At 45.1% G+C, this 26,926-nt stretch overlaps 1 protein-coding gene across 1 annotated transcript in view; it reads left to right on the top strand.

Moving 5' to 3' along the window:
• The window catches only part of AFF4 (AF4/FMR2 family member 4), a 43,337-nt gene that overhangs the window by 11,154 nt on the left and 5,257 nt on the right, over positions 1-26,926 (top strand). The window contains exons 2-18 of the mRNA XM_033072947.2: positions 4,872-4,998; positions 6,716-7,501; positions 8,790-8,834; positions 9,683-9,769; positions 14,293-14,329; positions 15,761-15,809; positions 16,871-16,891; positions 17,426-17,480; positions 18,373-18,410; positions 18,763-18,925; positions 19,369-20,286; positions 22,242-22,330; positions 23,818-24,055; positions 24,995-25,092; positions 25,609-25,672; positions 25,795-25,931; positions 26,325-26,396. Of these exons, the coding sequence (XP_032928838.1) occupies positions 4,876-4,998; positions 6,716-7,501; positions 8,790-8,834; positions 9,683-9,769; positions 14,293-14,329; positions 15,761-15,809; positions 16,871-16,891; positions 17,426-17,480; positions 18,373-18,410; positions 18,763-18,925; positions 19,369-20,286; positions 22,242-22,330; positions 23,818-24,055; positions 24,995-25,092; positions 25,609-25,672; positions 25,795-25,931; positions 26,325-26,396 (3,020 nt within the window). The 5' untranslated portion in view covers positions 4,872-4,875. The remainder of the gene's footprint in view (positions 1-4,871; positions 4,999-6,715; positions 7,502-8,789; positions 8,835-9,682; positions 9,770-14,292; positions 14,330-15,760; positions 15,810-16,870; positions 16,892-17,425; positions 17,481-18,372; positions 18,411-18,762; positions 18,926-19,368; positions 20,287-22,241; positions 22,331-23,817; positions 24,056-24,994; positions 25,093-25,608; positions 25,673-25,794; positions 25,932-26,324; positions 26,397-26,926) is intronic.

Genomic DNA, 26,926 nt, shown 5'->3' with positions numbered 1-26,926 from the left:
AATGAAACCTTGGAAAGAGGGAGATGGAGCTGTGGAAAAGTTCATTCTCATCAAAATAACTGAGCAGGATGATGGCTCAGGGTTTCCTGTGCTCAGCTGTGCAGCCTCACCCTGTGGTACCGAGTTGTGGGATAGAATTTTGGGTACTGGTGCTGTCACAACCTTTCCTCTGTGCACCAGGAGCCATCTCAAACCAAATCCCCCTCTGTGGCATGGAGCCTTTGTGTCAGAGGTGAGGGACAGGAACAGCTTCATGCTTTTGAGAAGTTGGTTTTTTCTCTGTCTGGATATGTACAAAAACTGTTTGAATTCTGTGTAAACTCTTGTTTTTAGTTGTGTTCCTTATTTCAGTTACCAGACTCTGAAGATGACTCTGCTGCTTCTGTGTTTGCACCATCACAGGAGAATCGTCCTGTTTGTGCTTTTTTGGGCAAAGCTGAATTGTTTTAGTAGGAAGTGTGATTTTTTTTCTGTGTTTTTCTTCTTCACCATCACATAGAACATGGAATATTATATGTACCCTTCTATAAGTAGCTCTTGGTGACACCAGGGCACGTTCCTCTCTGTGTGTCAGTGTTTTTGTGTTAATTTTGTTGTTGCAGGGCAGTGATTTTTCAATGTCTCACTTTTCAAACCACTCCTCTGGGAGTGTATTTGTATTAAAAGCTGACAGAGTAACATTTTAGGCTCGTACATGAATTCAGGGCAGGTTTGTGGTGATGCCCAAGCTGGGAAAAGTGTCCTGTGCCAGCTCCTGAGATGCCCCTTGCCTGTGGTAAAAAGAACATTTGAAATAATCAACAGGCATCATTGGATACAGCATTAAGGCAGCTTCAGGTATTTTTAAATGCCTTCTGAAAACATCATTCCTTGTTACAGGCAGGCTCTCCAGCTCTTTGCCCCTTCCTTGAAGGGAAAGGGATGAAATGGGAGCTGGGTGTGCCCTGCAGAGCTGGGATCCTGCACGTTCCCTCTCAGCCTGTTTATCCTCCGTGGCCAAATGTTGTCAAACAAAATTGGGGTTTCATCGTAGCCAATTAACCAATTAACTGTTTGATTCCTCTTGCTCATGAAACCAATTGGGACTGAAGAAGCCCTGGAGTTAAGTGAGGGTGTCTGGGAGGAAGTGGAGGTGTTGTGAGCAGCTTTGAAGGTGCACTGCTGGCAGTGAGGTGTGCTGGGGTGGGATCCCTTCGGATGGGCTGTGTCTGGAGGGTTCCTTGGGCCAACCTTTGATGGTTTTGCCTCACAGTGCCTGGGAAGATGAAGAGATGCTGCTGGTGCTGAGCTGGAACGAGGGCTTGGGTGCCTGATGTGGTTCAGGGGGGTGAGAAGGGTTTGGCCAAGATCCTCTTTTCTTTTAACAGCTTTGCCAGGAAATTCAGGCAGTGTGGGTGTGCTGGTTGGGGTTTATCTTTAGTCTGGAGCTGTGGTCCAAAAGTCCCAGAGCTGGGATGAGGGAGTGGGAGGTGGGAAGCAGAGAAGGCAGCACCAGTACTGCCATTTCACACCACAGGTTACACATCCAAGGTGAACCAAAGCCATGCCCTTGTTGGATTAGGGATGAACAGAAATACCAGATGGGATTTAGGAAGAGGTTGGAAGGAGGAATGAAATGAAAGCTGTGTCTGGTCTGGGTGATGCTGGCACTGAGGTGCTCAGTGTGCCTGGAGCTGCAGGGAATGGTGGCTCAGGAATCCACACAGGGGGAGGCTGGCTCAGGAGTTTCTGTGAATTCCCTGCTGCATTTCCTGCTTGCTTTCAACTCTTCCTGTTGAGCTGGAGCAGAGGCATGAGATGTTGTTTGTTGGTTGGTTGTGCAGAGAAATCTCAAACACAGGGACTGTTCAAAGTGCAGTGGGACACACTGCAGGAAGAGTGACTCAAACCACGTAGAGTTCAAGTTCCTAAAAATGGAAATACTCTGCTCTGCTTTAGGCCTGTTTTCTGATTTTTTTTTTAATTTTTGAACTTCTGTTTTCCCAAATGTGGAAACTAAGATGACTTTGGCCCTTGCTGCAGGGACATTGTTGTGGCTCTCTCCTGGCTCTGCTCCTCCTTCACACTTTAGCTCAGGCCACCTGGGAAAAGGGGAATTTTAGCAGGATCATCCTGGTACAAAGCAACAGCTTCTTCATCTTCCACTTGCAGCCTGTGCAGGGAGGGAGCAGAGGTGCTGTCCTTGTTCCCAGAGGATGGGCTAGGAGGGTGGGAGCAGACCACCTTTTAGTGGCTATTAAAGGTGGTCTGGAAACTGAAGTGCTGCAGTTTTCCCTGCTGGAGTGAATTGGCAGCAGTGCTGATCAGCAGCCAGGCCTGGGCTGCCTTTCCAAGAGCCTCTCCTTGCTTCTGAGCATGGGAACATTTCCCTCCTGCAGGCTCGTGGCTGTGGAAGATGTGGCTTTGAGTGGGAAGTTGTCTGAAGTACAGAGCTCAGGAAGCCCCATGAACTTCCTCTATTTACACTTGAAATGCTGGTGTGATTTTAATGGCCTTGTACACATTGCAGGCACTTAAAATAGCTCTGAGTGGAGATGGGATGATGAGATACCAACTGGTATAACTTGTATCACAGTCAAACTATTTGCTCTAATAAAAAAATGTAAAAGAGTTAAAAAAACCTAAACTAAATCCCCATCCAATCAAGGTGACTGCCATGAGGCTATTTATCATTTACTGCATTACAAAAGGCTGCAGAGGAGTGGTTAGAAGTGCCATTAACTGGTGTCTTTCTGATGAGTAATTTTACACTGACCCAGGCAGGCACAGCCAGATCAGCTCTGGGTTTGCCCCAGCTCAGATCTCAAGTGAATCTTTGCTGTAATGTTCCTTTTGTGTGGCAGTGTTGGTACAAATGATGGGGTTTCTTCAGCTCTAAGAGTTGTATGAAATGTTGGTGCAATTTTAAAAGATGATCCTTGTCTCTGTAAAAAATAACGAGGGTCTCTGTAAATATTTAACCCTCTGTTTGGAAAACAGAGATGTAAAAATCTTTGTTAAGCTTATAATATTCTGTATATATAGCTGTATATAATTCCTGATCTCCACCCAGAGCATTCCTGTTCCCTGCCTCAAAATTTGCTTTTAACAGTGAATGCCATGGACTGAGACTGTTCCAGTTGGCTTTAACTGATCAGTGTCTATAATTAAATCTGATATTTATCTGTGTTGAAATCCTACATATGTAACAAATTGGGCTGCAGTCTCAAGAATGAGCTTTTTAAGCCTCAGACTTGTAAAACAAATTTGTCATCAATGCCAAAATGATGCCAGGAGTTTGCTGGTCACATTCCAGAGCACAGGTTCCTCTCAGCCTGTGGTTACATGAGTTCAGCAGGTTGCAGAACTGAAGAAAAAAGTGATTTTTTCACATAAAATGTGAACTGCATCCATGGGTTTGGTATCAGCACAGAGTTGGGTTATGCCAGTGCTTTTGCCAGTGCAAGGCAGGGAAATCCAACAAACCTGGTGCCTTAGAAAGCATCAGAAATCTCAATTTACACCCTGGGTTTGGTGAGCTTTGGGCAGCCTCTGAGATCTCACTGCTTTCAGACAAACTGGAGCCAAATGGGCAAGAAGTGCAAGAGGCTAAAATGTTACTGAGGTGAAAATGTTTTAAAAACAGAGTGCTGGGTTGAAGTTTTCTTGTTGGGAATGCAATAGGTGGGTTTGCACAGCTTCCAGAGTCATGCTCTAACAAGTCATTTATTATTTTTAATAATCAGACAGCTGTCTGAAGACATGAAACAATGATTTTCTAAGCAGCCAACATTTTCATTTCAGACTGCAAATTATGTGGTGGAACATCACTTTCTTTCCTGGATGCACCTATTGTACTTTATGAATCTCTTTGTGTACTTTCTGAATCTCTTGCTGCAGGGTTTAGCACAGGTTGTGGCTGTCCCTGCATCCCTGGCAGTGCCCAGGGCCAGGCTGGATGGGTTTGGAGCAGCCTGGGACAGTGAAAAGTGTCCCTGCATGGCAGGGGTGGCACTGGGGGGACTTTGAGGTCCCTTCCAATCCAAACCATTCTGGACACTGAGTTAGTGTCACCTTCTTTATCATCTCATTTTTTAAATTTATGTCCCAATGCTCTGTCAAGCTCAGAGGGAATCTTTTCCAACTTCTGTGTGTGTCTTGCAGGAATTTGGTGCATTTCTGTTAACTCAAGCAGCAAAACCAAACTGCAAAGGAAAGTTGGTTAAGAAGGGGGATTGGCAGGTTTTTAATCTGCATTTTTGCAGTAGGAGGATATGATCCAAAGGTGCATTATTGCCCTGAAATTACTGCTTTGAGTTGAAATGCCTTTTGGGAATCAGGGAGGGAGAGAGACCTGGAAACCACATCAAAGCTTGAGGTTAGAATAAGTTGGAGAATGGGTGCCAAAAAAAGGTATGTCAGCACCAAAAATAGCCCTAATCTACAGGAGAAGTCAGGCACTGCATGGGTGGGGGGTGGCAGAACATCTGGGGGATGTGGGGGAGAAAAGGGATTTTAGAAATGAATGGGAGATGTTTGGCGTGGGCTGAACCGAGATGATCCCAGCGGGTGAAGTGGTTTGAAATAGTTACTTGCCTGAGGACTTGGTGGATTTTTTTCAATATAATTTTTTTTATTGCTGCATAAAGTTTCCCTGTTGGAAACCAGCTGTGGGATGGGGGTCACAGCCCTTTGGAGGGGGCTGGAATTGGGCAGATTTGAGGAATTGTGGCCCTCAGAGGCTTCTTAACAGAGATCTTTCCATGGCCAAAAAGGGCCAGAGGATGCTTGGGGGCACTTAGATCCCTGCTTTGGGCTCTCTCATCCCTCCCCTGGGCCCTCTCATCCCTCCTGCTTCCCTCTGTGATCAGGACTGATCTTTTTGCTCGTAGCAACATGAACCGTGAAGACCGGAATGTGCTGCGTATGAAAGAAAGGGAAAGGCGAAATCAAGAAATTCAGCAGGGTGACGAAGCCTTCCCACCCAACTCTCCTCTCTTTGCTGAACCATACAAAGTGGTGAGTTCCTGCACCTCAGAAAAAAATGAAAAATGCAGGTTTTATAACAGAAATCATGTGCAAATTAAAATTTTTATCTGTTTTTTTTTTTTGTTAGATTGAAAACTCTTACGGCAACCAATTGTTTAAGCAGGGCTTGGAAATAAAGCTGGACAGTCCCAGCTCCACTGGCAGATTTATAATGCTTGGGAAGGGGAGGAACCTTTATAGGGAGTGAGAAAAAACAAAATAAAACCATCAACATCTTTTCCTCCCTTTGCCTTCTATACAATAACTCAAAACAATGAAAGTATCCATTGTGTGATGCCAAATTGCCATTTTTGGGGTGCTTTAGCAAACTCTAACCTTTCATCAGCATCATCCAGACCTGAGGAAGTTCAGGAAGAGAATGTTTAAATAGGAGGGTAATTTTGAATGCTGGGATGTGTGATATGACAGAATTATCAGCTCTAACTAGTGTTCCAGTTTGTATCTGATGTTTTGGTTTGTTTGGAAGGAGTTGATTCTGTTTGTGATCTTTCAGCCTGTGCTGGGTTTCTTTCCAGGCTGCTTTGCTGAACAGAACTGGAAAAAATAACCTAATTCTAGAATAACTAATAAAATATTATTTACTATGTTAATGACGTAGTTCAGAACTCACTTTGAAAGGGAACCCTTCCCTTGGTGCAGTTTCAGCTGGTTGGGAGAAGTAAAACATGGCTGCAAAGTGACTTCCTGCAGGAGGAAGGTTGAGAAATACCTGGTGGTTTTTTATTCCTGTCCTCCCATCAGGTTCTTGTGCTTGATTACCACATTGCACATGTGTGAAGGGAACTGGAGCTGCTTGGGATGCATGGGGGAATGATCCAGGACCCCAGATCTGGAAAACAAAATGGTTCTAGAAGAAAGAACCCTTTTAACTGTGTGCAGTGAACATTGTGCCAGTATAAATACCAATTAAAAATGACTTACGGGGGTGAGGTGAAGTTGATTTTATTTCACTGCTAATTAAAACCTTTTAGGGCTGATGCATTCTGCATTAAAGAAATTACAATCTGGAAGGTGACAGGAGGCATCTGCAGCTTTGGAACTTGCATCCAGCTCAGCAGTGCATTATTTGTTTATTCTGGTTCAGCTTTCCTGCTGCTGAATTTTTTAGTATGTTTTAGGGAGTTAAATAGGTATTATTGCATGGTTGTAGTATGTTTTAGGGAACTAAATAGGTATTATTGCATGTTTTTAGTATGCTTTAGGGAGTTAAATAGGTGTTACATCTTCTTAGTACATTTTAGGGAGCTAAATAGGTATTGTTCCATGGTTTTAGTATGTTTTAGGGGGTTAAATATGTATTATTGCATGTTTTGGGGAACTAAATAGGTATTCCATGTTTTTAGTATGTTTTAGGGAGTTAAACAGGTATTATTACACATTTTTAGTACGTTTTAAGGAGCTAAGTAGGTATTACTACATCTTTTTAGTATGCTTTAGGGAGCTAAATAGGTATTTTTACACATTTTTAGTATGTTTTAGGGATTTAAGTAGGTATTATTACACATTTTTAGTATGTTTTAAGGGGTCAAATTGCTGTTTTAAGAACTAAAATTCCGAATTGGAAGGCTGGCACAGCAATGTGTATTCCAGCTAAGTTCAGGTGCAGCGCTGCAGTTACCAGATCACTTCACTGCACACCGAGTTGTGATTGGTTCTAAATCTCGATTTTTGTGGTTTCTGATGTCAGACCAGCAAAGAGGACAAGCTGTCCAGCCGCATCCAGAGCATGCTGGGGAACTATGACGAGATGACGGATCTGATCGGGGAGCGGCCGCTGCAGAAGATCGTGGCCATTCCCAAGCCCTCGGTCCCCGTGGGCGCCGCCGCCGATGACAAACCCGCGCCCGGCTTCTTCGGGGAGCAGCGCCACGGCTCGGGCTCCCACCAGAGCAGCAAATGGACCCCGGTGGGGCCGGCCCCCAGCACCTCAGCCCAGTCCCAGAAGCGCTCAGCAGGGCTGGGGGGTCACGGGCAGCGCTCCGGGGGCGGCACAACCGGAACCGGGGCCCGACATGAACGCGACGCCTACAGCGGCGGTGGGGGCCGTAAGAAGGGTCAACACGGCTCTGAGCACTCCAAGGGCCGCTCTGGCAGCCCTGGGAAACCTCCAGCCGTGTCCTCGCTGGGCTCTGGCCACTCCAGAGCCCACGGTAGCGACCACCACAAGGAGCACCAGCGCTCCAAGTCGCCCCGGGATCCCGAGCCCAGCTGGGACTCTCCCTCGCGCGTGCCCTCGTTCGCCAGCGGGCAGCACCCGACCCAGTCCTTCCCTCCCTCGCTCATGTCCAAGTCCAGCTCCATGCTGCAGAAACCCACTGCCTACGTCAGGCCGATGGACGGGCAGGAGTCCATGGAACCAAAGCTATCCTCGGAACACTACAGCGGCCAGAGCCACAGCGGCGGCGTCAACGAGCTCAAACCCAGCAGCAAAGCACACCTGACCAAGCTGAAAATTCCTTCTCAGCCACTGGATGTAAGTTGCTGCCTGTGTCCTGCCTTCTTTAATGTAAATCTGCTTGGGCTGGGATTTTCCAGCGTCTCCAGAATCCCAATTTGCCTAACCCAAGTGGGGTTTTTAGTAAACACTGTGTTTTTGTTACTCAAAGCGCTTTCACCTGAGCTCTGTTTTCAATGGGGAGTATGCAGAGGTAAATATTTTTGTCTTCTGCTTCTTCAGTGTGGATACTGGGATTTTTATTAAATAAAGACTGAGACATTCAGAAGGGTTTACTTAACCCCAAGAGGCCAATTTTCACAGAGTATTTCTCTAGTCAGGAGCTAAGGAAACTGTAGGATATCCACAAATATTTTGACAAGCTGGGTAAATCCATTGTTGTTCCTTGGAGCTGAATTGACTTAGAGTTGTTGATACAACCTGCCTGTATCAGATTTTCTTTTGAAGTGAGTAGCAATTACTAGATGTGATTATTTTACCTTCACACCAAATTGAACAGGGTGCAGAACTTTTATCAGTTGTGCTGCACATGAAATACTATTGGGTTAACAACTTTGAGGAGTTTGGTAATTCCCGAATCATTAAGACACAGACTCTGACTCCAGCTCACTTACAAGGAGATGCCTTTCCTAGTAATAAAGTCTCATTTCATCTCCTGTCTGACTGCTTGAATCATGGTAGCCAGAGAAAAGCCCTTGTTCCTGGGATTGCAACAGATAGCAAAGTAAGATCCAGCACACAGGTAAGGAAATCAGACATGATTTTATTTGTGAACAATTGCCACATCAATGCTGATGCAGTGAATCCTTTCGTAGCTTTGCTTCTTTCTGCTTGTGGCAGCCAGGGTTGCAGAGGATTCATGGTTTGGTAATTATTGCTGTTTCTGGGATCCCTCTGTGGTGAGTGTTTTACTGGGAATGCAGTTTGTCATTCCTGGTCCTGCACTTGAATTCAGATACAGTCCTGGGGCTGCTTCCAGGAACAGATTGAGAGCTGTGATTCTCTTTCCCCTCTCTACAAGTTTTTAATATCACTGACTGCCTGTGATCACTTTAACTGTCAAGTGAAAAAAGTGAGAGATTATTATCACAGTTTTATGGATGTCTTGTATTTGCTTTTCGTACCTGTGACTCATGCCATAAAACCATGGATCTATCTGATACTAAAATTGATGAAAAGAGTTAGCAAGGACTGTTTGTGTCTATGTGGAGTCCATATGAGTCACAATAAGGATTGAAGTTTGTTTTTAACTGTTTGTAGCCCCTGGAAAATGTGGGAGATGTTAATTTTGAGTTTTGCTCTGTAGGCATCAGCCTCTGGTGAGGTGAGCTGCGTGGATGAAATCCTCAAAGTAAGTTCTCATTGTTCTTGTTCCCAGCTTTGTTGAAAACACAACCATTCCCAGGAGGGGGAAGGACTCTGCAGTGTCCAAGTGCAGGTGGTGACAGGAGGGCTCCTGCAGCACAGGGAGCCTGGGCCAGGCTGGGAGCAGAGCTGGGCGTTGGTGTTGTGGTGTGCACATCATCTCCTGGAGCTCCTCCCTGCATTCCTGCTCCTGATAACCAGAGCTGCCCTGCTTCCACCAAAATCCACTTTTTAGTGCTGGTATTTTAGATTGTGGTAAATTCTTTGCTGCCCCATGGCAGCACTTTGCTTCTCTCCTACCTGGGATATTTTCCCAAGTCCTTTTACCCCTCCTGTGATCCCCTGTCCTGTGTCTGCTCTCACAAAAGGATCAGGTCCCTTTGGAGCATTTCCCTGGTTTATTATTTCCTGTGACCTCCAGTATGCACAGGGCCTTGCAGATGCTCTGGGAGAATTGGAGGCACTCTCCAGCTGCAGACATTTGATTTCCCCCTTTTCCTCAAACTCCACAGGCTTCCCTTTCCTGGGATTCTCCTTCCCACACACTCTGAAAGGATCAGACTCTGACTTGCGCTGCACTTTATCTTCAGGCCGGCCAAGCTGATTGATTTCTGCCTTGCTGCTGGTTATTGTGTCATAACTCTCTCTTCTCATGGGTAACAATTTAACATTCAGGTTTACATGCAAAATCTTTGTTGCACATTTGGGAAATCGAGATTTGAACACAAAGCTTAGTGAAGGGTGAACAATGAACTGAAAGTGGAGAGAATCCAGATTGTTGAAGTTGAAATCTGATTTATTTTATTCATAACTTTCCTTTTGATTGTGTTTTAGGAGATGACCCACTCCTGGCCTCCTCCACTGACTGCCATCCACACCCCCTGCAAAACTGAACCCTCCAAATTCCCCTTTCCAACAAAGGTCAGTGCTGAATCAAACAGTGGGTGTGTTGAAAAAGTCACTCCTGTTAAAGATCAGGATTTTGGAACTCCTACATTCAGTTCTGTATAATCTGGATTTGTTGCAGTGCTTTGTCCCTCTCTGTTTTTCTTCACATCATCTCTCAGCAGTGGCCTTATGAAAAATGTCCTTGGTTTTTCTCTGCTTTGCACAGACAGTCTGCAAAGTTATCTATCATACTACTAACCTTTTGCATTTTTGTTGGATAAATTCAAACTTTGAAGCCTTTGGAACTTGACAATGCCTTTGAGCCCTTTCCCTAACAGAGAAATCCTTTGCAACATTTTGTGTAGAACTAAATGAGTTTCCCTCCATGTAGCAAAACAGAGGCTGAGTGGTAAATGCTGAGAAATTCAGATGGGCTTTTCTGCATAAACTGAATTTTCCTCTTAGTTTGAAGTCCATTAATAGTTGTATGAGATTTTTTTTTTTTTGCATTTTCAATTACAAAAAATTAAGACAGTTTAAGAATCACGTGTTTTGCTGAAGAAATCACTCCTTCCAAAAGATCCTCTTCCCAAGCTCCTGTGTTCTTAAGTACTGCTGAAGGGTTTAAGCAATTAATTCCAGAGAAATCCACCTCTGCTGCTGTTGGCAGCACAGGGCACGTGTCCAGGGGAGCTGCTGGAGCTGACACCTCTGAGGAAGGAATTCTGCTGCCTCCCCTGGGGCTGGCCTGGCAGCTCCAGGCTTCCAGGGCACACTGGCACTGGGAATTGTTTGCCTTGAAGAGCAGCTCTGCAGGATCCTGGGAGCCCAGGGGAGGCAGCTGTGGGTAAAACCCAGCATGGGGAGCTGACTCACCCAGGAATTCATGCTCTGGTTCCTGGATCTGCTGATTACCAGGAAAAGATTCAACTCAACAATGGGATTTTTCTCCAGACTCAACATCTCTCTGGGGTGAATTGGGGTGCTCCACCCCGGCCTTGGCAGAGCTTCAGAGTGAAGAAATTTTACTGTTTGTCTTTTCAAAGTTACCTGTGTTATAATTCAGATCATGCTCTCTCTGACCAGCTGCTAGACACCACTTAATTGCTCTTAATTTCCTGTTTGATCCAAATTGCTCCCCAAAACAGAACATCTGAGGGAATCATTTTAAGAAGATTTTCTCCCTGAGGTTTCTGCTGTCATGTCTCTAATCCCATCCTTCCATGTGAATGCTTTGACATGACCTTCCTTCAGCCCAAGGTTCCAGTCCCTGGTGGAAGGGCACATCCACAAACCTCCCCAGACTGCTCCAAGTTCAGGTTCTCATCCTGCTCTGACCTGTCCCTGGCTCCCTGCATTCTGCTTCTCTTCACTATCAAAAAATGCAGAATTTACCATTCAGTTCTCAGCTTTACTTTGGAAGGCATACCTAGAAATAAATCCTGTTTTCTGTTTTCCTAGCATTAGATCAATATTAATCTTGCAAATATTACTTTCAGTCAGGGTTTATTTGTGTGTTATATAAAACTGTCAGCCTGGAAATAATTCTTACCTTTTCTTACAAGGAAAGAAATTCCACACCTTTCCTCTTCAACAAAGGTCCTTATTGCACTGCTTTGAGTACTCACTCCTGAACCTTTAGGGGAGATATTTTCCCTTTGCATTTTGAGCACACTTGGCTGTGGGGCTGCTTGGTTTTAGTTCCTCTGGCATTTGCCTGAGTTTGGGAAGGGAAGGTGTGCAGAAATCCATGTGGCTGTGGCACAGAGGCCACGTAACACTGCTCAGCTCTGGTCATGTTTGAACAAAAAAGGTTCCTTGTGGGGCTTTTTGAACCTCTCAACCTGGATTGTGTCTCTTCACCCAGTTTGCAAAAAATTCCATTTATGGCTGCTCTGAGTCTCTTGACTTTTTGCCAGCTTTTTTATTTTGTGGCTGCACATCTTAGCCACGGAACTCTGTCAAATTCTCTCCCTGCATCCAAAGCCTATAATTTCCTCTGCCTTCTCCCCTCTGTCATTCTTGGCAGCAGCAGCTCTGCAGAATTCCAGGGAGTTAGTGAGCCATAGGCTTGTGCAGTCTGGGCCCAGAGCAGAATCCAGCAAACAAAACACAGCAGTGGTTTACTTTAATCAAGCAGTTCTGTTGGAGGAAAGCTCCTTCTCTTTAATACTGTACTCCATTTAGGATTATTTATTATGATTATTTATTATTATTTATGCCAGTCATCTGCTGAAGAGTTTCACAGCATTGTCCTTGTGGGAAGAGCTTGGTGTGTTCTTCCTGCTCACATAAAGTGAAGCTGCCCTTGGTGGAACACTTGATTTTATTTGTCAGACTCTTGGGATTGGGATCACTGTCCCTGTGTGTAGAGAGTGAGTAACTCCAAGGAGCCCAGCCTGCTGACTGGGGCCTCTCTGATCACTATAAATATATCTGATAGTTCCCAGGAAGTCTTTGCATCAGAAAACTCCATGAAAATAGGTCAGGGAAAGTTTTATGGATGCTGTGGAAAAATGCAGATTCCTGTGTCTTGATAAAAAATGTTATCCTGTGACCTAACAGTCTATAATTTTATCCATGGGCTCCCAGAAATGTTTATGAAGTGCACTGAGCAGCCCAGCTGCTGGCTGGGAGGGCAGGCTGGGTGCCAGGGGGGCTGTACCTCTGCAGAGGTGGCTCTGTGCTGCACAGCTGGGGCCAGCAGGGTCCTGCAGCCATCCCTGCCCTGCTGGGGTGCACAAACTTCTCCTGAGATCTGACCTGGGCTTCAGGTGTTACCTGGGAATGGGCTCTGTCCCCCCAGCCAGGGCTGTGGGTGGGAATCCAGCCCAGCTGGAGAATTCCTCTCTCCAGGTTTTTTTTGTCAGAGTTTTTGTTTCCTGCTCCAGTGTCTTCCCTGTGTAACCTCAGTCCATTATATTTTGTTTTAAAGGGTTTCCTTCCTTTCAGTTGTTTGCAATTTCTTTCTGAAGCAGACCTTTAGAAGCTGCTGCTCTAAATAACCTGGGAGTTGAAAGTAGAGCTTTTTTTTTTAGTCTGAGTTTCTTAAAGAAATATGTATCCAGTAGATGGCAAGGGAGTTGGAAAAAGTTGCACATTGGACCATAACACCTCATTAAAGTGCACTTAGCTGGGAGCTGTGCTTTGCCTGTGCAGTGGGAAGTTGGCTCCAGTGAGGAATTGGGCAGGTGTGTTGTGCAGAATTCCCAGTCCCTGTGCTGCTGAAGGGGTGCAGTTCCCATCCTGTGCTCCCCAGTGCTGTGGCTTTGGGAATGTGGAGTTTGTGATCTTTATTTCCTTTTCCACTCTGCTTGTTGGCTTGGTTGAGCTGCCAGTGGCAAACCAGGGATTCACACCTGCCTCGTCCTGCTGTGCAAATTACAAAAATGGATTTATTTTGAAGGAAGTGTGGCTGTTCACAAGACTTCTCTCCATCTTTGCTTTGCTCTTGAATTCTCTCTGATTTTTTTATTATTGCTTTTATTGTTCCCTTCTTTCAGTTAGTAAAGAGCAGAGGTATTTGAAACACCTCCCAAGGAAAGCTCCTTATGAAATCCTCCATCCACAAAATTCTTGTTCAATGCATTATTCCATTTTTGAAATAGGAAACTGGGGGAAATTGAAAACATCTCAAGGGTGCTCTGCTGTGTAAAGCTTTTGTGTGTTTAAAAAGTTCATTCTGTGAATTGCCTCTGTAACCACTGCCTGGCACTGGCTTGTTGTGAGGGAAAACCAGGTCACAGGTGTGCCAGGAAAAATGGAATTCATTGTTCAATTGTAGTTCTGCTTTGCCATTATCAGAGCATGTAAGTAAAATGTGTGTATAGAATAGAAATTGAAAGTATTTGACTTGATTTATTTTTCTGGGGCCATCAGTTGTCCTCATTTTGAAATGAGGTCAGGAAGGTCCTATTTTAAAAAGGCACTTGAGCCTGGAAGGGAGTTTGCAGTGGCTCAGGAGCCTCTGTGTGTTTGTTAAAACAATGGGTCAGGATTTCAGAAAAGTTCAGAATCTGCTGTGTCTTGGGAGTCAGAATTGGAGCTTCTGAAATGAGAATACTGAGGATGATACAGGTGCTAAAATTCGTGAGGCTTCATTTTTCCTGGCTGGTTTTATGGGATATTGGGAAGGAATCCCTCAGCTGAGAGATTTTCCCTGCTCCCTTTGCTGTGTGTGCCTGGAGAAGGAAAATGAGGAGAAAAGAGCTGGAAGGAAAACTCTTCAAACAACAGCAAAGTTTGTGTGTGTAAAGAGAATTAACAAACATCCTGAACAGTTCCTAAACACAGAGGAGGAGGGGATTTAGGAAGCCACACAGGGATTTGGGACTTTGAGCCCTGGTGTGCCCTTGGGTGAGGAAGAGGAGTGTGAAGGTCTCACCTGGGCTGCCCCAGAGGAAGAATCCCTTTTATACTTGTTATTTATTTCCCCTTTTCCAGAGATTTAGTATCAACCATTAGATAGAAAGAATATCTTCCTTACAGCCTGGTTTTTGGTACCTTAAAATTCCCACTAAAAAAAAAAACCCACTTGTGGTCTTTTATTCCCCCAGGAGTCTCAGCAGTCCAGTTTTGGCACTGGAGAACAGAGTGAGTACATGAAACTTCCTGGAATGTGTTGAATGTTTTTGTTGTCATTCAGAGTTCTCAGCAGCTCCTAAGATGTCAGGGCTTTTAGGAAATGAGGTTTTCCAGACTGCTCACAGGATGGAGTCTGGCTTCAAAATTTCTCTGCTTTCTCAGGTTTGAAGATGTTAAAGCAGTTGTTTGATTTTTCTTTTAGCATTTCTTGTTCAGATCTTGGAAGTTGTCACTGAGTGGAAGGGTGGTGTGTTTGAGGAAAAAGATATATTTTAATTGATCCAGTTCTTTACAAAATGCCTCTATGGTTGATTTGATTTGATTGATTTGAAAATAAGTGAGTACTAAACCAAAACATCTCAAAAAACCCAACTCCCTGCTTAGGGACATGTTAAAAACCTAAAGAGTGCTTTTGCTTTTATTTCAGTAGAAAAAGCACATGGCAGTTTCACCATTTATTTTTACTTTGACATTTTAAAGTCAAGAGAGGACTAGTCAAGAACTTATGTCACATGCTATTATCCATCAGTTTCTTGCACTTTTTTGGGGAAAAAAAAAAAGTAGTTTTTATTTCTTTTAACTGTCATTATTCTGAATGTTACTGAAATGAACACAAAGCTCAGGTAAATACCAGGTAAAATTGAATTCAATTTGTGCTGTTACCTTCCAAAAGTCCTTCCACTCCCTCTTGAAGTGATTAAACAGCTTAAATAGTAAAAGAAGAATGGTTTATTCTTAGATATTCACAAGCAGCTTAATCTGAACATCTGATACAGTGGGGAATTAAGGAAACAAATTCAAGCTTAATTCCATAATGCTAAACCTGGGCTCACGTTATAGGAGCAGCTGATCTTTAGGTGTGGAAAAGAAGAGCCAAGGTTAATTAAACACAGAGCCAGTTTGCTCTGTCTGCTTGGCTTTGCTGGGGAGCTTTTCCCAGCCTCACTTTTTGTTTTTGTTGAGCTGCTCTCAGTTATGTAGCAGAATTAAAGAGAAGGGAAGGGCAGAAACCCCAAACTAAGGAGCAGATTTTCTCAGGGGGGGTTCCTGCTGTCACAGCTGGGGTGTGAGGTGGATTTTGGGCTGTGGAGGTTCTCATCCAGCAGGAGCAGTCAGAGCTTAGCAGATGGATCTGGCAGGAGCAGAACAGTTTTCCACACCATTAATAACAAATTAAGTGTGCATTGGTTTACACAGCAATGATTAAAATGATTTTCTCAATTTTCTTGGTTAAATTATTTGTATTTGGTGTTTTGCCTCTGCATTCCTCCCTCCCTCACCCTGGGGGAGGTTGTACCTGGTGTCCCCTGGGTGCTGCTCCCTCCTGTCCCCTCACATGGCCTTGCTTCATCCATCCCTGCATCCTTGTGGCAGCTTTGGGGTGACTTCTGCTGCTGTGCCTGAGTTTTCAGCTGTGCTTTTCTTCTTTTCTTCTCCTAGAACGATACAACCCCTCATCCAAAACATCCAATGGTCATCAATCCAAATCGTAAGTGCCTGCTGAGAAAACATTGCACAAACAACAGTTGGATTTCAAGAGATCTGAGAAACAGTGTTTGGTAGAGTGTGAGGGACACTCCAGCATCCTTCTCCTTGGCTGGCAGGAAAAGGGGATCATAACCCAAATAAACCAAATATTGCTCACTGGAGTGAGTAAGAAATACCCCAAGCTGCCTTTCTGCTTTTGTGTTTGAGGAGCAGGAGGTTGGACCTTGGAATTGGCTTGGGAATGAGAAAGGGCATCAGTGTGGGATGGGTCCTGCCTTGCAGAGCTGCAGCTGGAGGCTGCACAAATTCAGGATGAGGAAAGGTTTTGGATTGGAGGAGACAGAAAACTGAGTCTGGGATCTCGTGAGGTTTGTTCTGCTCAGCCTTTGAGTCCCTGACAAACATTTTACACACAGCAAACACAGGGAAACTCAGAGACAGCTGGAATGTTCTGCATGGCTGTAGTCCAGTTTTCTTAGACTTTAAAAATCAATGATATGCAGTTAAAAGATGATTTCCAAGTAAATATGGCCATGAAAATAAATATTTACCAGCTGATTGTGTGTTAATGAAAGCTGTGGACTCTGCAAGCTGAGTCTGGGTTAGAAACATTCCTCAGTTAACTTTTGTTGGGATGCACTCCCAGGATGCAGCCTGGTGCTTCTGCCACAGAATTGGCAAGATGAAAAAGCACCTGACCTATGGGAAAGAAATAAAACAAAAGAAACCCCCTTCAACTGATACAGATCTGCAGTGTCCCAAATCAGGCAGCTCAGGAAGGTGCTGAGAGAGAACAAGAGGCAGCACTGGGCACCTACTGAGCTGGGATGCAGGGGAGCAAAGTTTAAAGGATGTTTACTGTGACAATACTACTTTAAATATTTAATTTTTTAAAATTATGAACTGGTAAAGAAAACCCTTATAAAGGAAATAAATGTATCATTTGTAAAATGATAGCAATGAGCAGGAGTGAGCTCCTAGAGGTTGATGTTCCTGTTCAGAGCATCACTGTGGAGCTCAGGAGAGTCAGGCTTTTAATTCTTTCTCATTTTCTCTCCACAGATGTGAATCGAACCAGACAGAGTAAGATGTTTTATTTTTATAATCAAATGTTTCCAGTAATCACAAAGGCCCTGCTGTGTGTTTTCATTGTGCTCATGTATTCTCAGTGTGTGGAACTCTGTGTGTGTGAGTACCAGCAGTAATTATGGCCTGGAATAACAGTAATTAATGATGGCTTAGGACAGTTCTCTGTGCCATGAGACAGGAACAGCCACTGGGGCTGCCTCTCTTTCCTCCATTTCAAACACAATTCTTACAATTGTGTGTGAGAACTTGAACATACACAAGTTACCTCCTCCCACACCAGTAAATTGTGTCAGATTTCCTTTCTAAATTTAACAGAATGGACTCAGGAGCCCAAGTACCTGAATCCTCATTCTTCTCTGAAGAATGACTCAACTCACCATTCTTACCCTGAAATGTGTGAGTGCTGTCTGGTGTCTCACCCACACAGCTCTGCAGGATAAACAGTGCCATGTTGAAATCTAGCAGCATGCTTTGGCAGTAATTAAAGTACTTGGAAAAACTTGTCTCACTTTCTCCCTTTTCCCTTAGTATGTTGAAAGATGACTTAAAACTTAGCAGTAGTGAAGACAGCGATGGAGAGCAGGTATGTTCCTTCCATGGCTTCCAAAAAAATCCCTGGGGCTGCCCTGGGCAGGGATCAGTGGCCCAGCAGCAGAGCAGTGAAACTAAAATCTCATGGGATGTTTTTAGAGCAAGCTCAGGTATTCCTAAATGTCATCTTAGGGAAAATTTTGTGCAAACAAATTGAAATGTTGTGTTTTGTGGAAATTCTTATTAGCTGATTTCATGTGGGCCTTCTGTGAACATCAAATGACAATAGTGCACTTTAAAATTTATATAATGGCTCCTTAATTAAAGATAAACCCCTTTATGTTCTGCCATCTCAGCTACAGAGTTCTTGGTGTGAACATCTGTGTGCATTGTCTGGGGTGCCAAGGGGCTGTGTCTGTCCCTGGGGTACAGCTGCACCTTTATGTTTATCCAAAAGTTTCTTTTTTTACTCTTTTCAGGATTAACTTTGTGCAGCTTCTGATTGGCACTTAAAATGCTAAATAAAAATAAAATGTGTGTCTGTGCTGCCCAGCAATCCCCACTGCTCTGGGGTTTCTTTTGCTCCTTCCAAGTTCTGGTACCTGATTTTTTCAAGTGGGAAAGTTGGAGTTGGTGAACTCCCCTTACCCTGGGCATCTCTGTGTGAAATGCTGAATCATCTGATTCAAAAAGGTGGAAAGGATATTAATTGGTGGTAGAAATGGGAACTCTCACAACTACAGTCAGAATATAGAGATTTGTGCTGAAAACTTGGAGAAAATACCTCTGCTTCTCTTTCTGTATAGGGAAAATGCAGATAAACTAATGCAAATAATGAATTTTTTAAAAATTAAAGACCCTAAACTGATGTTTTGCAACTTAATTGTGTATACAAGCCTAAAATAACTTCTAGAAGCTTCATGCTGTTTTTTTTTTAATTGCAGGACTGTGATAAGACAGTGCCAAGGAGCACACCTGGAAGGTAGGAATTCCTGGGGGATTGCAGCACAGGGGATGTTCAGCCCAGTCAGCACTCCTGCCTTGGGCTGGTTCCCAAAATCCATCTTTGTCCTTTGCCTTGTAGAAAAAGAGGTGATGAGAATGGAAACAGTGATTAAATAGTAGTAAATATAATATTAAATATTTCCTGCAAATGTGACTGAGCACTTTGGGAAGGGACAGCACCCTTTGTTTCCAGGCTGAGCTGTGTTCACTTCTGCTGAATTTTCTGTGAATGTTGATTCAAATGTTCTATTTTATTACTTCTAATGCAAAGATTTGAAGGCTATACTTGTGCCTGGTGTAATTCTTGCTTTCCCTCCTTTTTGCTGCAGCAATTCTGAGCCTTCCCAGCACAACAGTGAAGGAGCAGATAACTCCAGGGATGACTCGAGCAGCCACAGCGGCTCCGAGAGCAGCTCGGGCTCCGACTCGGAGAGCGAGAGCAGCTCCAGTGACAGCGAGGCCAACGAGCCCTCCCAGAGTGCATCCCCCGAGGTAGGGCTGCCAGGGCTGCCCTGCAGCAGCTTGCCTCTCATCCTCACTTCTGACAGCACAAAAAAGTTCAATCAGTTCTCACCCTGTTAAAGAAAAGACTGAGCAGCGTGGGCGCGCTGTCAGGCTGCAGTTCCTGTGGTGGATGTGACGCTTCTCTAGCTGCACATTTGATGTTTGATTTGAGGTTTTTACCACCAGTTGTCTGTTGGAGAGCAGAGTTAGGTGTGGTATCAGAACCCTGAAAAGCCATGACATCGAATATTGCCTGTTGGTAGCAGACAAAGGGAATATTTGTGTTATTTGGGCCTGTATTTCATTTATTTATCTCAAGTTTTTGGGTGTACCTCGTGCTTTGGTGTGCAGCATCATACAGCTGCCACATGGAAAAGATGGAAGAAATGGGAAATATTTTATCTAACTCTGTTTTTTCACTTTGTTTTTAGCCAGAGCCACCACCCACAAACAAGTGGCAGCTGGATAACTGGTTGAACAAAGTGAATTCCCATAAAGTGTCACCAGCTTCTTCCGTGGACAGCAATATCCCTTCTTCCCAAGGCTACAAGAAAGAGGGACGGGATCAGGGTGCAGGGAGTGGGTACACTGAGCAAGGTGGATCCAAGGACTCCATTTCTTCTACACCAGGGAGAGATTCCAAACCCACCCAGAAGGGCTCAGAGAGCAGTCGTGGGAGGCAGAAATCACCTGCCCAGAGCGACAGCTCGACTCAGAGGAGGACTGTAGGGAAAAAACAGCCCAAGAAAGCAGAAAAGACATCTGTGGAAGAGCCCAGAGGAGGTCTTAAAATAGAAAGTGAAACCCCAGTAGACATGGCAACAAATATCCCTTCAAACAGGCACAAGGCAGCCACCAAAGGCTCCAGGAAACCCAATATAAAGAAGGAGCCCAAGTCTTCCCCTCGACCTACAACAGAGAAAAAGAAATACAAGGCTTCAAGCAAATCTGCCCAGAAATCCAGGGAATTCATCGAAACAGATACCTCATCCTCTGATTCAGATGAAAATGAGAGTCTGCCTCCTTCCTCACAAACACCCAAATACTCTGAGAGCAATAGGACTCCTGTTAAATCTTCCATGGAGGAGGATGACAGCTTTTTTCGGCAAAGAATGTTCTCTCCTATGGAAGAGAAAGAGCTTCTGTCCCCACTGAGTGATCCTGATGAAAGGTACCCACTCATTGTGAAGATTGACCTGAGCCTCTTATCCAGGATACCAGGGAAGCCTTACAAGGATGCAGATGCTGCCAAGGCGGAGAAGAAGAGCGCTCCGGAGAAACACGCGCGGGAATCCCAGAAGCAGCCCTCGGACAAGAGCTCCACCAAAGGCAAAAGGAAACACAAACAGGTGAGCACTCAGGGCAGGCTCCCCTGTTCTCTCAGCCCCCAGAATCCAGGTGATGCCTCAGGGGAGGGACTGAGCAGTGCAGCAGTGGCTTTGTAGAGCTCCTGGATCGTCCCTGTGCTGTTACAGGAAAGGGCTGAGGTTTTCTGACAGGAACACCTGGAGGAGTGTCAGCCCTGGAGCCAGAGCTCAGGGAGGTCACAGATCCTGGGCCTCTGAGCTCTGCATCCTCTCCTGCCTCCCTGGTGCTCTGCAGGCCAGCTCAGGCAGCTGATGCAGTGGGAAATCCACCTGAGGGAAGATCCCCAAAAGTCATTTTGCAGCTGGGTGAGCTCCCTGAGCCATGGAATTGCCATTGCCAGGAGAAGGGATGGGACAGGACTGGGCCTGGGGCATGGCAGCAGCAGCAAACATCTCAGGTGCTGCTTTCCTGGGAGCAGGGGGATCTCTCCATGATAATGCTGAATCTTTTCCAAAAGCATTTCATCTTTCCAGCTAGAAGTAAAAGGAATGGCTGGGGGCAGTCAAATAGGCAGGAGTCAGTGGGGAACTGAACAGAAGGGATCCTCGTGGAGGGGGGAATGTGAGAAGTCAATGCTGGTGTAATTTTAAACTGCTTTTTGAGAGCTCAGCACAGGGACACTCTGTACAAAGGGCAAACCTGGGGCTGTCAGATGGGATCCCTGGAGTCTGGTTTCCAGGAGTGCAGGGCTCTGAGGCCCTGGGGCAGGGATTCAGAAATCCCTGTCCTGCTCTGGCTGTCACTCTGAACACTTCATTTTACCACCTCAAGGGGTTCTGACAGGGGTTGGAGACTTGGAATCTGCAATCCCAGGATTGTGGGAGATCATTCCCAGAGTCATTTGAGGAGCTGGATCATTCCAGTTACACCAAAGTAAACTTGGTCACCTGCTGCAGTCAGTGTCATGCAGGAGCCCTGACATGCAACTGCAGATTTATCCTGTGCTGTCCCTGAGATTCCTCTTCCCTCTGGCTGAGGAAATGAGGTGCTGTTATAAAAAGGGAATAACTGCCCAGTGCAGTGAACAATTCTCTGTGCAGGTGTTCCTGGGAATGCATTCACATGTTCCAGTGGGTCTGAATTCCCTGGCTTCTCTCTCTTTTGCATTTAACCACACATTTGGAATTACAGTATTAAAGATCTGTGCTCTCACATCCAAACCACAGAGCTTTGGTGAGACCAGTTAAATTTAGGCTTTATCCCAGGATACAGTGGTGGTTTAATGTTAACTCAGATCTCTCTGGTGCTTCCTGAGAGGATGGAAACCTGTGTGAGGCAAGGACAGGACCCCCTTTGCCCACCCCTGCAGTTTCCAGTTTGTGCTCCAAACCCAGGTGGCACCACTTGATTTTCTGCATTTCCTGGGTTTCCTTGATCACAGTTCTCAGGTTGCAGCATCAGTAACAAAACCAAAACCTTTGGGGTTTCAACCTGGGGTTTGTTACCAGATGATTTCTTCTGTGAGGTCCCATTTTCCCTCTTACTCCCTGTATTGATCCCTCCTGTGACTTGAGGATTGAATTGATATAAATACCTATTCTTCAACATCTCTGGGCTGACTTTAATAGGCTGATTAGATTTTTATCCTTTCCTGGCATTCATCAGACACCTCTTTAGACCCCACAACATCAAATCTGTCTCCTGGTCCTGCCAAAGCCTTTGGCAGATTTTCCTGAGATTTCATGGTTATAATTTATCTGTGCTGAGATGAACAGCTTGGCTGTTGCTGCTTTTATCAGGTTGTAATTTAGTAGCCAGACTGGGATTTTCATGTTGTTCCAATATCAGGGTGTGGTAAGGAATTTCTGAGGATGGTTTTGGGGTCTGTATTTAAGTGTGGAACTGCTGAATGATGTGTCTGTGTGAAATGCTGCCACTCTCAGTGATGTGTCCATGTGGATCTTTGCTGGATGTTTCTCTCATTTGCTTTGCTCAGAACGAGGATGAAAACAGAGCCAGTGAAAGCAAGAAAACGAAACTGGAAGAAAAAGCTCCCTCAGGACACAAGAATTCCAGCAGCAGGGAGTGAGTATCTGCTCTGCCCTGCACTGAGGTCAGGGTGCCCATGGGGAGAATGGTGCTCATCTTCCCCCTTTCTCCTCTCTCCCACCCCAAGTTTTCCTCAAATAATTGGTAAAACTTCATTTTTTCTTACCCTTCAAACAAATTTACTTCAGAGCTTCTACAAGCAATTGGTGGAAATGAATTTCCATCCCCAAAACCACTGGCTGAGGACAATTGTGCTCCTTAACAAAGTGAGCTGACCCCTCCTGTGAAGGGAATATTTCCTTCCTGGTTTTCTCTGATACACAGTGGGGCTTGGGTTTGGTCTAGAAATCAAAATCTGTGCTTTTAAATTAACCCCATCTGGTAATTCTCTGTTCAGTAAGTTTTAAACTGGAATAAACTCCTGGAGTGGCTTTCTTTGGGAAGCTGATGGCATTGAGCTTGGGATCCATGGATTTAGCCTTGATTTGTTAGTTCAAGAAAAGTGTGAGTGATACCAAAGCAAATAATACAGAATGAGGAGATCAGTGCCATTGTTTAAGTGTGTTATTTCTGGATTCCACATGCTTTTTGCAGCACCTGTTTTGCCTTTATTTGATTGATTTCTTGCTCAGTGTTAATCCACAGGAGAGATGAAGGGTTTTTTCCACTGCATTTTGAAACTTCTGTTTCAGTTCAAGCAACTGAAAACTGTTATGGTTGTGTCATGGAAAATATTCCTGTCCAGTGAGTAATTTGCCAAATTGCAAAGATGTGAGAAGCTGCAGCACTCTGGATGCTACAACTTTTGTTTTCCCCTTCTGAATTAAACAGTGTCTTACTGTTTGTGAGGGAACAGCTGTAGAATGAATGGATACATTTCTAGCTTGATTTTTTTTACCTGATATTTGATTTTTTTCCTGGTGTTTGCTTGATTACCAGTGCAGTTCTCTGAAGGACATTTAATTAAATGGAACTATGATTTTGTAGAAATAATAATGGTGGGAAGGCAGGAATAGCCACCAGCATCCCTCAGCAGCCAGGTGAGAGTGTCCTGCAAGGCTGTGCTGGGGAAGTTTCCCATTCCCTGCTTGCAGAGCTTTATCTGGAGCATCTTTCCCTGGAGCTGTTGGCTGCCTGCTGTGCACAGACAGCCTGGCGCTGGCATTGGCTCCCACTGCTGAAATTGGGAGGGTTTGGGGTGGTTTTTGTACACAGCTGGTGCAGGGGTGTGGTTTTATGGTTACAACTTGTCTGGTTTTGCCTGTGTTTTCAGGTCAGAACAAATAAAATGGTGAAAACAAGTTCAGTCTGGCTTTGGAGAAACCTACTCACTGAGAGGATTATTCTGCTTTTCTCCAAAGCTGGGTCTGACAGGAAAAATCTTGGGGGGGGGTAAAAGGTGTTTAGTTTAAGGTTGAAAAATTGAACTTTTGTGTGTTGTGTTCTTGGGGTTGTTTTTGTTGGTTTTGGTTTTGTTTGTTAAGGCAAGAACCCCAAACCCTGAATTTGTTCCTCTTTTCCAGGTCTTCAAAGCCAAGTGCTGTTAAAGAGAAGGATTTGCTGCCCTCCCCTGCTGCCCCAGCCCTGCAGAAGGATTCCAAGCAGGAACATGGCTCCAGGAAGAGAACAGTCAGCCAATCCTCATCCCTAAAATCCAGCAGCAACCCAGGCAAGGAGGGCAGCAGTGGCAGCAAGAGCAGCTCCTCTTCCAAGCAGAAGAAGACAGAGGGGAAGGGGTCCAGCAGTGCCAAGGAAGCCAAGGTGAAGGGCTGGTTCTGTCCCTGCCTCTTGTATTTATTTTAGTTTGATCTAAACAAACATCTCCAGGTCAGTTTAAAACATCATTAATTTGAGATGTGCATTCCTGCCATAGAGCCCAAGTGCCTTGGAAGGCCATAAATGAGAGGACAGCTTGGAGAGATCATGGGATGTGAATGTTATCCTGCCAAATTGCTGTGTTAATAGAGGAGTGGGTTTAGCCATCCCCTGGTGGCTGCTGCTGCCTGTTCATTGTTGAAGTGATTAATGAGAACATCCCTGGAAAGCTGTGTGCACTCTGGACATGGAACTGTCTCCTCAGAGCAGACACAGCACTTGTCCTGGTTTCAAAGGACAGCAGGAGCCATCCCTGCTCAGTGCTGGGATGGGAAGCTCTGGCTCTCATTTTATCACATTGTACAAAGATTATTTCAGCTCCAGCTCAGCAATTTGCAGAGCTCTCCATGGCTGGAGGAGAGAAAATGTGGTTATAGAGGTGGTGCAGAAAAGGGTTTGGAAGAGATTTAGGTTGGGAAGATGGATGTGATGGAATTTAAAAATATAAATGTCCCCAAACCAGCTGTTCATTTGTGATGTGCTTGTTTTATAATTCAGGTGTGCTTACTCATGTTTTTCTCTGAGGAGTAACTACTCCTGTGAGGGTATTTCAAGGCAAAAGCATTCAGAGTGTTGTTGATAGAAATCCTCAAAATCCTCCCCATCTCTGTTAGAGCAGAAAATCAGGATTTAGGAACAGTGGCAGGGGAGATGGAGGGAGGGATTTCCTGGCCCTGGGTGTGTCTGGGGAGCTTTGGCTGCTCCCTCCCCTCTCCCTGGGGGAGCTGAGTTATTCCCAGTGCTCCTGCAGACTGTCCTTGGAATGGAATGGAATTTGTACAATAAATGCTCTTCTTGTAATCATGGCATGGATTTCCCTTCCAGGAAAAGGTCCTGAACAATTCCTCCAGCTGCCCTCCTGCCTCTGCTCAGGCCACGGAAAGTGCGAAGTCGAGGAGAGCAAAACTGGTTTTTGATGATAGGTAAGGACAGGAAATTCCCTTTCCCTCTGGGGAGCTCTGGATCTGGAGCACAGGCAGCTCCCATGGAGGAGAGTTGGTGTTTTGCTCCACAAGAAATGGAACACACAAGCTCTGTGTCACAGAAAGTACCTTGAAAAGAAAATTAAACAAAAATTAAAATTAAAGAAATATTTCACCATCTTGTGCAGAGTTGAGGTTTCAGTTGGGCCAATTCAGATGTCAGCTTGCTCTGAAAGCACTTCTTTAAATTCACTTTACAGATTAAATTATGTTTGCATAAATGTAAAATAACTTTCTGCTTTAGAACTTGGTATAAATACTGTTGGAATTACCTGAAACTAGAGAATTAACTTGAAACTACTTTTAACAATTTTAACATAGTAGTTAACTCTAACAATCAGATTCCTTTAAACACTTTTAGCATGGCTTGAGTTAGAACAGAAAAAGCCCTGCAATGTGGCAATATTTAGCTCCAGTTACAAAAGGCTGTCCCTAAATCCATGTCCTCTCTTGCAGGACTTACTCAGCTGATCATTATTTGCAGGAAGCAAAGAAGCTGAAACATAATGCAGATGCTTTGGTGAGTGCATCTCCAGTGATCCCTGATCCTGGGCTTGCTTTGCTGCCTTTGCCCCTCTCCCCTGGCCCTGTGTGTGGGATTTGCTGGCAGTGCTGCTGCTGAGCTCTTCTCCCTCCCTGCAGTCGGACAGGTTCGAGAAGGCCGTGTACTACCTGGATGCTGTGGTGTCCTTCATTGAGTGTGGGAATGCATTGGAGAAAAATGCTCAGGAATCCAAGTCCCCGTTCCCTATGTATTCAGAAACTGTGGAATTAATCAAGTAAGCTTTGCAGAGCTCCTGCAGGTGGGTGGGGGGAGCTCTGGGTTCAGAGCTTGGAGGTGTACAGAGGTTTTGCCCCCAGATTTTGAGATGTGTTGTCATTCCCAGTATCACTGGAGCAGTGACCAGTTCGTTCCAGTTGCTGGGGTTTAAAGGATTTCCAGGAAGGGTGAGGTGGTTTCTGCTGAGGCTTCAAATCCCTCCACAATGAGTGACCCACAAGGAGCAGAATTATTCTGGTTACTGCTCAGTCCATGCTTTATTTGGGGCTGAGAGATGTTCCTAGAACAGGGGAGCCAGCTGAAACTGGAAATTCATGAGAACTTGAGTATTTTGTGGAAGATAAATGGAAGTAGTTTTTGTTCTGGGGCTGATTTGCTGCTTTCTCTGCAGATACACTATGAAACTGAAGAATTACTTGGCCCCAGATGCCACGGCTGCAGACAAAAGGCTGGCAGTGCTTTGGTGAGTGTGCTGGGGCTTCCTGCAGTGCCCTTGTGCATTCCTCATCTGTAATCTACACAAAATCTGTAATTACACAAAATGCTGCTTTACCCTGAGCTCTTGGGTGCTCCTGAACCAAACACTTGCTGAGCTGTGTCTGATTGCTGTAAATGGGGATGTTGCCAGCAAGGACCAAGGCTTTGGAACATTGAAGAGTGAGAGGAGAAGGTGCCCCCTGAACTCTGAGCCAGGGATAAATCCCACTTGGGCTGGCTGTGGGGACTTGGGCTGGCTGTGGGGACTCTCAGTGGGGATTTGGGCTGGCTGTGGGGACTCTCAGTGGGAATTTGGGCTGGCTGTGGGCACTGGCAGGAGCCCTGAGGCTGAGGGAGAGGCTGCAGAAGGTGTAGAGGAGCAGAACTCTTTGGTTCAGGGCAGAGCAAAGGGAAAGCTGTCCCCTGGCAGGGGCTCAGGGTGTCCTGGCACAGGTGAACAATAAATGAACCCCTTGTCTAGGAAGGCACTGGGTGGTGTCTCCCAAACCCAGTTCC

Source organism: Catharus ustulatus, chromosome 15 (assembly GCF_009819885.2).
Source record: "Catharus ustulatus isolate bCatUst1 chromosome 15, bCatUst1.pri.v2, whole genome shotgun sequence".
Lineage (NCBI taxonomy): Eukaryota > Metazoa > Chordata > Aves > Passeriformes > Turdidae > Catharus > Catharus ustulatus.
The sequence above is the reverse complement of the archived record's forward strand: the minus strand, read 5'-3'. Positions and strand labels throughout refer to the sequence as shown.